The following is a 13,298-nucleotide window of genomic DNA, read 5'->3' as shown; positions in this document are numbered from 1 at the left end:
ATTACCAAACAAAAAATTATAACGTGTGACTTTAGTGACAGTAGATGCAGAAATATTTTAAATTAAATAACTAATTCTACACTCAATTGTAACAATTTTTTTTTATTATTGCCAAATTTTAAATTCTATTTGACATATTATGAAAATAAAAATTTGGAACAAACGTATGAGTATGAAAAATGTGACATGCAACCAGTCATACACATAGTTGTTTCACAAAATTGTTTTATTTACTTAGTCTCTTTTAATATTTAAAGTGTTATAATTTAAAGTTTAATTTTTAATAAGAAAATTGTTTTATTTATCTTAGTCTGTATTAATAATTGTTAACATAGAAAAACTCCACATGGGACCACAATATTGTAAAAGATTGTTATTCTGTAACTCTTGACTAGTGTGAAGTGAAACAGATACTAGAAAAGTTTTAAAAGTTACTAAAAAAAAATATTAAAAAAATTATAACAAAAAGAAATATGAGCACGTAAAAAACGAACAATCTAATATACACAACTTATTTTTTCAAACACATAAATTGACTGATTTAATATTTTATATATATATATATATACAATCTTTATTCTACAAAAGAAAAGGCTATCGGCCCTAGTGGCCTTTCTGCCCATTAATATTTTATTTTACAGTTTTGTTACGTATACCAGCTAATTTCCCTAAGTAAATAAAATGGTTAAGCATATAAAGCATGTTTTTTCCATATTTGAAACTTGGCAATAAAAACAACCTAAATAATTCATATTTGAAAGACAGACATTGAGTGGGGAATACCATATTTTCAATTATATTGCCCACAGTATTATATAAGAGAAGAGGGGGAGTGGAATCTGAATTTTCTCTTTTGCCTTGAGGAACCCTTCATTTATCTCAATATTTATCCGGCAAAGAAAGTCTACGCCATCCAGGATGTCTTTAAACCGCACGACGAACTCAAATTAGACATTTATTATTTAATTGTAAATATCTCGGTTATTTCAAGCATGAAAACGAGTTTACCGACGTTCAATAATCGTCACTGGCGGAACAGACAATCCCTCTATTCAGATGGGAAAATTCAAATATTTGATTTTTTGCAAGTCTTTGGTTAAGTTAATGTCAACTCAAATCAAGTTTCTTTTGTTGTCGGTTTGACGCACACCACTGTCAAACCAAAAGAGAAAAGAAACGCAATTTTCGTTTCATTTAATTTGGCAAATGTTATCCAAATGAGTAAACACCCATTACACGCACGATATGTTTACACATTCTACCTATCCCGTATTTATTTACCTGTTTTTGCCCTGATGGGAAACAATTACATTACTGTCCTGAGCAGGGGGTGAACCGAAACAAATAATTAAAAGGCCGAATTTTCCCCCTTTTGAATTTTTTTCCAAGCTATTTTACATTCAGAACAACACAAAAACGACCATATCATTTTGGATTGTTTATTTTTCTTTCTTGGTTAGTAACGTTACAGCACTTAAAAGTATCAAAAAAGCACCCTAAACCCTATAGTAATGACTAACCCTAAGAGTGAAGATTTAACATTGAAGGCACTGTTGCACAAATTACTCTCGCAGGTATTGCAAGAAGATACGGTACCACTTGAAGCACCGGCTACTTTTTGATTCACAAAATCGCAAGCTGTAGATATTGATCTAGTGTATTTAGGTACGCACCCTCTATAAGTCATAGTTTTTCCACTTTCATCTGAAACTGTCTTAGGTAAGTTGAATTTTTACTTTAAAAATACAGAAAACTCACTGTAAACAGCTTTGGCACAGACAAACTGAGTGGTATCGTCGATTTCTCCTCTGTTAAACAACTCCCAAATTTTCCTGGGAATGTCAAAAATTCGACCGATCGGTTCAGTATTATTTGTGTTGGAGAATGTCTCAATATCAGTTGAATTGTCTGAATCTATTGGTACTATATCTGAAATCATAGTGATATTTAAAAAAATTTAATACAAAATATCAAAGATTAAATTCTTCTCTAAAAGCTTGTTACCAACGTATTTTTCAAAAACTGGATAGCTAATGAAATCTTATGCCTGGCTTGTTTTCCAGATTTGAGTTCATTATTTTTTTTGAATCAATCTCTACAGGGTGCTACAAATTCGTGTGCGTATAATATAACGTCCAGAACCATTAAAGTACTAATGAGTTTTATATACCAATTTCGACCTTACATCCGTCAATTTTAGCACAAAAAATATGAATAATTAAAAATTTACTGTAATCTACCTTTAACGCTAGGATTTCTCTTCTAATTTGCATACTAACAAAATACAACTCCGTGTAATTAAGATCCAAAATTGCCGCTAAAACGCTAATAAGTTTCATGCCAATTTCAATCTTAAAAACACCAAATTTCGAAAAATCATCCAGAAGTAAATTCCATGGTGATTTCCAATGCAACATAGGGCAGATACCTTAAAGAAAACACACAAGATATGATATGATTGAACCCAACTCATACAGGGAGTTGAAATGAAGTTTTTGAGATAATTTTCTTAAATTTGGAACATATACAATACTTTCTGGGGTTAACATTTTGGTGGAACACCACTGAAGTCATTTTAATATTTTCACTCTAAAGACACTCTTTTTAATTAAAATCTTCAACTAACTTACCTGAACTGTTTGACACTGGCTCTATGGACTCAACTTCCACACTTTCGGAATCATCTACAAGTTTGTTGGAGTACATCTGGGTGTTCTGGTAAATTTCAGTGCAACTAGTTACAGCTCCTAGCCTAGAGTCGTAAGGGTCGCCGCAAAACTGGCTGTTACAGTGGTAACATTGCGTAACTGTAGCTGAGGCTGCGCAAAAACTATTAGCACTTTTTAAAACTTAATTTTTTTAATACTTTACCTAATTGTAAGTAAGCACTTAGCAAAGTAATCCAAGCAAAATTAATCGACATTTTGTGTGCACTAAGAACAAACAGAAATAACCAGAGTAACGTTAATTCAATATTGAAGACAAGTAAGCGAATTCTTGGTTGAAGATTCAATATATTAACGGTTTTATCTCCAGCAAACAGTACTTGACAAACTTTAAGACTCTCCCAGGCTTAAGCAAATGTTAAATCAATAATTAATCATTTTGCAGTCATTACCAGGTGGTGTTCAATTCGTACTAAATCCTGGTTGCATCAAGTTTTTTAAATCAAACATACTTTTAATGAAATAAAGCTTAACTGTGCAAAATATACAAGTATAAATAATTCACTCAGAAATTTTGTAGGGTAATTTTGTGCTCAACAACTAACCCAAGTCCACCTGGTAGATTTTTTAAAATAAATACCTACAAAAACTATCCAATTAACCAGAGATGGTTTAAATAAGATAAATAGGTGTGAAATTGTTTGAAAAGTAGTAAAATACGCACTAAAAACTTGTTTTTTCTGTATGACGATGTGGTATTTCGATGGTTCACCAAGTCCATTTCGTCACCACATTATGACGCTGCGTCCGATGAGACAAATTTCAACATAACATTATATAGAGGGCATATCAAATGATTGCAGAGGACATTAACTAGTAAAGCGACTGACCCTTTAGAACTAGTCGTGGGCCCTTTCGGCATACTTGAAATAGTGTAGTGGCCATATTAAAGGATATTTCCGACAGCTATATACGAGGAATATTATAGGGCATATTTGAGTTGAGGGGCGAAAATGCTAATTTAATGGCCTTGTAATGGGGTGTAAAAAAAGGGGATAAGATTCTTAAGTAGTAGTCGAACTCGGTTCTATCTAGATTTATGGCGGTTTATTAATGTTTTTGTTTTACCGACAAAATGAAAGTCTTTATGCAGGTTAGGAGATTTTACTAAATTCAAATTATACATTACACAGAGTGTTCCTAAATTTGTGTGTCTTACAATGAATACAGGTGACATCGTTTTAGAGAGAGAACCACCTAAAGATGGTTTTTAGGTCATAATTTATGATTTACATTAAAGAGGTTATGCAATAACTGGTCTATATCAGTTTTCAAATCTTTGTTTATTTTCGGTACTCTCTACTTGATTAGTTTGTTGTGTTCTGTCATGGTAACATTTTGTCTTCTTAGCCTTTTTTGTTAAATTGTTTACAGGTTGCTGTGGATGTGCAACAACATCCTGTACACAAGTGTATTCTTTTTCAATTAACAGAGAGAAAAGACAAGAATCAAGACCAAGAAAAACGGGAAAAGACTTTTGCAAATTAACACTGTGTACGTGTGTGTAAAAGTTGTACTTTTGACAGACACCTTCAAATCAAGAATATTTTTTATATACAGGGAAGTTCTGAAGTTGAAAATATTCTTTCATTTTAGATACATCTAAACTGTTCTCGAAAATATTTGAAAGTTTCTGAGCTTTTAAAGGTTTTAGAATGTTTTAAAATGATCTGAAATATCCTCGTAGGTCTTAGAATATTTCGAAATGTGTTTTTTGTGGAAAAGTTTTTTGAAGGTTCTGAATGCTTCTTGAAACATCTGGAATGTTCTAGGAGTATTAAGAAACTGTTTTAGAAGATTCTGCGGTTGATTTTCTTACGGTTTCAAACGAAAATAGGACTTTTTTTCCTTTGGTGCTTTTGGAAAATCTTATTGGACAAATTTTATTTTCTGTCAGTGAAAATTAAGTATTTATGTATTTATTACATTTTGCAAAAATGAATTCAGATTGTGAAGAAAATCGGGATATTCCCGAAAATATCTTACAACGAGCGGCAGAAGTGAGTGCAGATTTATTACCAGTGAAATCCAGGTTGAGATATGAACAATAATATAACAGTTTTACCGAATGGCGGACTCAGAAACGAATCAAAATTGTGAGTGACGATATTCTTTTAGTATATTTTTATGAAAAAGCCAACACTATGAAATCCTCCACTTTATGGAGTCGATTATCTATGTTAAAGAGTTGTTTGGCAATAAAAGAAAATACTCACCATCAATATCCAAAAACGATTGTTTTTTTGAAACGACAAGCTGTAGGATATATACCAAAGAAATCCAAGATTCTTACAGCAGAACAAGTAACCAAATTTTTATGTGAAGCTTCAGATGGAGAATATCTACTAGCAAAAGTAATTTTAGTGTTTGGCATCTTCGGTGCATGCCGCAGAGATGATTTAATACGTTTGAGTTTAGATGATGTGGAAGATAATGGGCGTTTCCTTGTCGTGTTCTTACGAGTGGAAAAACTCACAGGTCAAGAAGTTTTACCATTACCAATGAAAATTGCAAATTCGATCTCTGTACAATTTACCGTAAATACGCAGATCTCCGCCCTAAACATATGGAGAGTAGAAGATTATTTGTTGCATACCGAAACCAAAGATGTTACGCTCAACATGTTGGGTGCCATACTATCAGTGGTATTCCAAAACTTGTTGCAAAATACCTAAAACTAAAAAATTCCGAAGAATATACCGGACATGGGCTAAGGCGCTCTTCGGCAACCATGTTGGTGTAAAACGGCGGTGATTTGCTCACTTTGAAAAGACACGGAGGATGGCTTTCTTCCAATGTAGCAGAAGGATATATAGAAGAGTCCATACAAAGAAAAATTGAAGTATCACGGAAGTTGTTTAGCCCTTGTAACTTGGAAACTACAACATCTGTAACAGTCAATCAAGAGAACCAAAGCACACACGAACACTCCGCTTCAACATCTTTAGCAGAGTCTTTAGTTCAACAAAAAGAAATGCAAAAGGGATTGAGCTTCAACAATAATACGAATTGTACAATAAATATTACTATTAATAATAACGGTTATGTCCAAAATTAATTTTCTTAGAATTACCTACTTGTATTTTTTTTGTTAATTTGAGTTGTATGTACTTACATTTTTACTGTTTTAAAAATAAAAATAAATATTCCCGATTTTCTTAATAATTTTTTGCGATATTTTTTGTTTATGTTGATTTCAGGTACCTAAGTATAATAAAAAATATCGTTCATTACTCGTCCAGAAATGGATTTTCCGTTCTTGCATGACTTCCCGTGTTCGGCTGCGCCTCACACGAGAATTTGTCACGCGCGCACGGAAAAATCCTCATTTCTGTACTGGTAATGAAATATACTATTTAATCACTTGGAATAGAAAATATAAGTGCAAAAATATAATATCATATGTTTAATAGAAAAGGATACACATACACTAGTTGGAAAACGGCACACAACTTTACTTTACAACGTTGCCAAAAGCATCAAAAAAGAGTTAGTAGTAATTCTAATAGTAATTGATGTTAGCAATTTGTCTTTTGCTTCAAAGACTTACTACGTCATACTGGCGGGCGTTTTGAAAAATGAGTACTTCAAAAGAAATAAAAAAATACGTGTAATTTTTATGTGATTGTTAATCTTACATATGAATTGTATATGATACATAGAATTACAACTTATTATACTAAAAAGCCCTTGAAGCAGAGAAAATATTTTTAGATTAGGTCCTTGGAAGAGATATGTCACACTTTTAACGTAGAGATACATGAAGATACGCAGATAGATATTACATTTTCACAGATGCCTCCAGTAAGCTCCTTGTCAGCTTCTTTCCCTCTCTGGATAAGAGCAGATGTATGAGAGAGATTGTAAGTCTTGGAAGAGTTAGTTAGTTAGTTAGCTCACGTTAAGATCCTAGCTACTCCAAATCCTAGAAACGCTCATATCCAGTAAAGCAACGATTATAGGAAGACAACACATGGAGGAATTTGGTATTACTTTGGCATGAATACCAATCACAATAGGATTGAAATAGCAGAGCGGATCACTTGGCAAATAATGACAATAAACTCAGCTTTCACCCTCAACATATCTTGATTTTATATATTCAATTTCATAAAGTGAGAGAGCAGGTAATATTCAAAAGTTGAGCTCTTTAAAGGTATCAAACAACAAAACAAAACAACCTCCCTTCCCTGCCTTCTTCTGCAAAACTTTCACCTGAACATTAACCATTTAGGGAGTATATTTATTTAAAACAGACAACGGAGATCAAAGCCGCATTGTATATCTTTGCTAGTTTGTTTTCGTAGCCCGCGGTTGCGTTTTGCGTTGTTGGCAATTTTTTTCCGTGTGGAATTTTTACGAAATTAACCTCCATTAAATTGCGCATCAGCCGCGCACTTTGTTGTTTTTGGCAGACGATTACACAAAGGCAAATTGAATTTTCCACTGGGATATGTTTGTTTGTTAATTAAATTTGCGGCTTCAAAGTATGTCACGTCAATAGATAATTTCGTGCCAGATTCTGGCACGCCATTGGTTTCGATCGGAAGGTGTATGTATACCTGTGTCGTCCAACTTGAAGCCTGCCCTGTCAGGATCCACTTAGAACAACATGTTCTGTACATGTTATCAATTAACTCGGTGGCAGACTGTTCCTGAATATCCCATTCGAAAGTGTCAATACTGTGCTTCTAGGGTGTGCATTAACATTTAGAGCACAAATAGTAAAAATTTTGCTCTAATTACCTAAGTAAATAACCCAAATACGACACATATTAAAAGCGTTCTGAAAACAAAAAAAAAATGGTTTCATTGACTACAGTTTTCCAATCTTGTCTCTATTTGCATATAGAGGAGAGCGTTGCAGACGAAAATATATATCGATAGTCCCAATACTCGGGCGTCATTCCCGGCCAATATTCTCTAATAACGCAATCAAAATGTATTAATTCCAAGAGCGTGTGGAAGTCGTTTTGGGAATCGAGTTTGTCGAATAGACGCCGATTTTTGTCCTCCCTTTTTTATCTCCGGTTACTGATTTCCACATTTTAATTGACGTACCTCTCACCAAATTAGGGTTATTGAAAAGTTAAACATATCATCCGAGCAAATTTCAAGTCTATGCTATGTTTCGCGTTTATTTTACATTAGTAGCGGTTAAGCAAAGCGCTTTAGCAACGAGGTCAATATTGAAACGAACCGCGAGGACAACTCAAACATCGACTGTAATTTGTTTAAATTAGAATATTTACTAAAATTCCGAATAGTGCCTCAAAAAGGGTAAACGAACAAATCGATGCGACTTAGATCGAGCACGCTATTCGGTCATTATAAAAAGTTTTGATAATACCTGCAATAGTTAATAAATAATTATTGGGTGCCTCTTTTATTCTAGGAAAAATATGTTTGTTGTAGGGTCATTACTAATATTGTCGCAACCAAAAAATAGACGAGAAACTTTGTGTGTTTTTGTTTGTTTTCCAAGAGAAAAAGAAAGTTTGATTGTACTACTAGTACCTAAACAAATGTTCAATACTTTGGATTGAAAGAACTTTAGTTGCTTATACAGGATGATTCTACAGGGTGGTCCAGCTTTAAATGTCAATAATTCACCAATGGATAGCCAATCAAAAAATAAGTTGACATGCATTATGTCATTTTCCTGAAGAACGCTTCCTAAGGAAGACACAGACCTTCAAAATGGTTTAAATGCGTCGATATAGGGGGATAGTCTTTATTTTCTACTCTCACTGGATATTATTCAAAATTGACAAAAATGTCTACTTGGGTTGTTGTATTTTTTACTTTAAAATGGTTCAAAAGGATTCAAATTTGGTCATCTGTGAGGTTTACGAGTTAACTTTTGACACTGAAAATAGTCAAAAAACAGGATTTTTGGACTTTTTTTTATTCAATTAAACACTGGTAACAGTCCGAATTTTTGGACTAATTTAATTCTAAAAATTAGTGTTTAAGACTAATATCGTAGCATAGGACTACGTACTAGGACATAGAACTTGCCAGGCAAGGCTCAAATGCAAACATGATTGGACCAGAACCATCTGTAGGCATACCTAGATGCTCAACAAGACGGGTCACTGGAGAATGGATCAACACAAAACACCTGGAACGCTGGAAGACGTACCCAGGAAATAAGCATGGGAAGCAAGCTATTGCAGGACCAAATAAAAATAAGGCTCAAGAACTGCTAAAGTACAGCAGGAAAGAACTGAAAGACCTAACAGCGCTTCTCACAGGGCATGGACCTGTGAGACAACACCTGTTCACCATGAAACTATTCGATGATAACCTGGACTGCAGACTATGCGGGGAGGAAATCGAAACGTTTGAACACATCATATGTGAATGTGAAGCACTTGGTCAAAGGCGACAAACAATCTTCGGGAAAACTAAGTTAGTACTGAAAGAGATACAAAGAGCACCAAGCAAGGACCTTCTTCACCTCGTACGGAAACAGGGATAATGGACTGGTGTAACTAAAGTACCACAAACATGGGGACAGTACAATAAGCCATTAGGCTTACGTGCTATCTGGAGCTGACAGCCGACAGACCCATGGAGAAAGAAAAAAAAAAAAAAAAAAAAAAAAAATATCGTAGCATTTAATGCCAAAATTGTTTACTTTCATCAATGAAGAGTCTGAAACTTAACTTTTACTAGAAAAATTCGATTTTTCAGTCTTAAAGCAAACTGAACCGTCTAGAAGTCAATTTAATACTGACAAAGCGTGAAATGGCATGTTTAAACCTATGGAAAATGTAAAAATAGTTTTTTAAGTCTCCTATGTCAAAAATTTGGTGAAGATAACCCTAAAACTCGATTTTCCTAGCTGAAAGCAGTTTTAAAGCCCTAAAAATAGTCCAGAGTTCTAAGAAAATCAAAAGCAAAGTAAACAAACCTGAAAAGTTAGTCTTCAAGTCAATTTTTATGAATGTAATGTCAATATCCTGTATTTAAGACTATTTTCAAGACTAAAATATTGAAATGTATTTTAAAATTATGAAAACTTACTTCAAATAGAAATTTTAAGCTTTTGATGTCACTTTTCATTGGTTTGGAGTTACTTTTTGGTGTCCAAGTACATTTTCATGGTTGAAATGTGTGAATTTGTAGTAAAAAATTGTAGATAAAGTAGTTTTTCATGACTACAACCTAATTTTTACTACTAAAGTTTCTCAACTTATCTGAAAACTATAACGACTGACTACAAAGACAGTTTTTAAGCCTTTCAAGACAATTTTCACAGTTTCTAAGTCAATTGCCAAGGCTAAAATTTTTCAATTTGTAAAAACTGGTCAAAACACAATTTTTAAGCCTCTCAAGTCAATTTTCACCGTTTCAAAGTAAATTTACTGGGTTTCTGTCAATTTTCAAAACTAAAGTCTTTCAATTTGTCTGGAAACTATGAAAATTGACCTACAAAGACATTTTTTAAGCTTCTTAAGTACATTTTCACTGTTTTCAAGACAATTTTTAAGTTAAGTTGGGTTGATTTAGGGTCTTTGAACGTAATAACTCAATTATCTCGTAAACGAAGCTTCAAATCAGAATTTTATAGGAGGTACTTATAAAAATATCCAGTGACGTAAAGAATCAGGCAGAAAAATTAAAACCATCTTCCTGTATCTACGCTACTGGAGAATTTTGGCAAACGTCATTCATAATAAGTATTAATTTTATAAGTGCTTGTTCCAAATTTATTTATTTATGACAAAAAAACCGATTTTTTAAATTAAAATTTGAAGGACTGTATTTTTCTTAGGAAGCATTTTTCAGGAAAATGACATGATGCATGTCAACTTATTTTTTAATGGGCTATGCAATGGTGAATTATTGACATTTAAAACTGGACCACCCTGTATAATCCATAAGATATTTTAGGGATGTATTTTTGCATGACAAATCAATGAATAAGTTTAGTCTGTTAGAGTATGTAGGTAAACTAACTTACCCTAAACTTATCCTATGTAATAGTTACTAACTATTAAGGACAATGTACATTATGCAACAACTATTGGTTTTCGAACTGTCAAATACAAATACTGTTCAAGACCCATATAAAGAAAAAAATAAAATTTTCTGAATTAAAACAATTATTGGATAGTACAACTATTTACCATCGAATAACCCTCTGTAACTCTACATTTTATTAAGTTTTCAGTAGCCTTTAGACCCAATTGTATAATAGTGAATTAATTCATTCAAAACATCCATCACAATCAGAAGGATTTAAAATACTACAGTCTGTCAGCGATAAGAATACATTATCGAAGTTTAAAATTATACTAGATAACCATCTAACTTAACCTATATCAAAATCAATTTTACAAATTTAAGAGTAGTGTACAGGGTCTTACACTGGGGACTGACCAACCCCCCCTTTTTGGGCTTTCCGGTATGTAATTACAAAAACTGAAATAGCCATTTAATGTAGTTTAAAAAGTTGAATCAAAAAATGACCACCAAATTTTGTTTTATTTATTTTTTTTTAAATTACTAAAGATAGAAAATAGTTAAATTTACCATGTGATCCATTAGAAAAAACTCTATTATTGGCTGTAGCTTTTCTATTTGAAGGTTAGGAATATTTTGGTACTAAATTTGGATTCAACTTTTAAACTACATCAAATAGTTATTCCAGTTTTTTTAATTACATACAGGGAAGCCCAAAACCGAGGGTTGGTCAGTCCCCAGTGAAACCCTGTATGTACATACCCACATACAAAATACATACTCTCATAAAGATCAGTTTTGTATGCTTGGTTGCATAACTAATGTAAACAAACAGTTGTATATTAGGTCTGTTAACAGAAGCAATCCCTAACTGGGATCCAATTCAAAAACAGTAAAGGTCAAGTTGCATTGGTTAATGCTCACGTGATTATGACGTTTTCTGACTTGCGGCCAATGAATCTATTTCTCTGATTACTAGAGCCACTGAAATCTTATTTCAGACAGACTCTAAATAGAAACTTAAATATTTGTCTTATTTTGCAATAGTGATGAATAATATAAAGTTTAAATTGTGAAAAAGCATAGATTCCACAAATAACAAAGGAAACAGCTTCAAAGTTTAACATGCATCAATACATTTTTTGGTAAAATATTGAGTTTGACAGTTCCAATAACAATACTTTGACACATAATGACATGTTAGCCCTTATAGGAGCAAATTACGCATTGAAGGTTTTAATATAGCTTATAACAAAAGATTTATTAAAAATTTATTAGAACAGTATTACAAAAAATCGTAGAAGAACATAGAAGAAATAAATTACACAAAAACATTGAATAAAAAATTTAGTTGAGCTGACTAAATGTCCAACATTTTTAAAAGAATAGTACTAGGAAGAATGTTTTAAAATGATTGTGCTGGCTAATATTAAGAGAAGAGTAGAAGAATTTGTTGAAATGTTTGAGCCTAAAATCTTCGAGAGAAAAGTTGTGTAGAAGTGATTGCGCTGACTAATTGTCTAAAACGATTGAGAGAAGAGTAGAAGAATGTGTAAAAATTCTTGTGCTGGCTAATTATCTAAAATTTTCAAGAGATAAGAGCGGAAAAATGTTTTAAAATAATTGACATTGCTGATGGTCGAGTTATTTCAAAAGAAGAACTGATAAAAGAAAAGTTTTTCTATCTTCGACTAACTGTTTACAGTCACTATTGTAATTTTTTTTTTTTGTTTCTGTCGTTTTCATTATTTCGAACTTTTAGAATTTTATTGATAAACTTAAAAAACTTTCAATCACAATGTTGTAATACGTTTTCAAACATTTGCTGCATTCACTTATTACTTTTTTCCTTTAATAATAACTGCGGATGAAAAATAGTCACAGTTGTCCCGTAGGGCAAAATATAGCAGATATTGTAGAGTAAAACGTTTGATCTAAAGCTATATAATAAGATAAACGATAAACAAAAAAATACCGAATCCAGCTCGAAGCAAATGACATTTTTAAATTGAATTTTTTTGTCTTTGCTCATCCCGTTCCAAAGTTTAATCGATATGGCATTTTTTACCGAGATTATTAAAAATATACGTTAGTTGAACTTTGCCGACCGGAAATATATCGGAACAGACATTTATCGGTTCATTTCGAATCCGGAAAAAAAATATTAATTGAAAAATCAAACGTTTTCATAACCGAAATGAATCAAATAATTCCTTTATATCGAAGCTTTGAGATAATTCAGCCCGGAATTTCAGTTTACCCTCCCAAAACACAATAAAACCATTTCAATTTAATAATTGCGATATTGATTGCTATTTTACCCGCAATTCAAATATATATAAATTCAGTATAAAGTTTCAGCGAAACATTTAATCAGAAATGGAATAACTGTTAAAATAGATAGCGCTTTTTTCGGTCCCGTCGGGTTAGGGGGCGGGGGAGGGTTAAAATTAATTTAGCAGAAAACAAAAATAGCCGGAGAATGCAACTTTCGAAAAACATAATTTCATACGGGCCTATGCGGTTGCCGTATTGTTTGCCTTAGGCCCGGATCGCTAAATTAATTACAGAAAAGTCTAAACAAAACTCACCGGCCAT

At 32.7% G+C, this 13,298-nt stretch overlaps 1 protein-coding gene across 2 annotated transcripts; it reads right to left on the bottom strand.

The window, feature by feature from the left end:
- Positions 1-1,425: 1,425 nt before the first annotated feature.
- Positions 1,426-3,026, bottom strand: LOC145726565 (uncharacterized). Of its 2 annotated transcripts, none has more exons than XM_081975704.1 (4): positions 2,872-3,026; positions 2,631-2,819; positions 1,759-1,929; positions 1,426-1,710 (listed from the first exon to the last, which is right to left on the bottom strand). In XM_081975704.1, the coding sequence occupies exons 1-4, from the start codon at positions 2,921-2,923 to the stop codon at positions 1,484-1,486; spliced, it is 639 nt and encodes a 212-aa protein (XP_081831830.1). In that variant the 5' UTR covers positions 2,924-3,026; the 3' UTR covers positions 1,426-1,483. The 2 variants fall into 2 exon arrangements, with proteins under 2 accessions (XP_081831830.1, XP_081831832.1); XM_081975706.1 differs by having other exon boundaries at positions 1,426-1,704.
- Positions 3,027-13,298: the final 10,272 nt, after the last annotated feature.

The sequence above is a fragment of the Ips typographus genome, linkage group LG3, assembly GCF_016097725.1.
Source record: "Ips typographus isolate SLU linkage group LG3, UJ_Ityp_2.0, whole genome shotgun sequence".
NCBI lineage: Eukaryota > Metazoa > Arthropoda > Insecta > Coleoptera > Curculionidae > Ips > Ips typographus.
The sequence above is the reverse complement of the archived record's forward strand: the minus strand, read 5'-3'. Positions and strand labels throughout refer to the sequence as shown.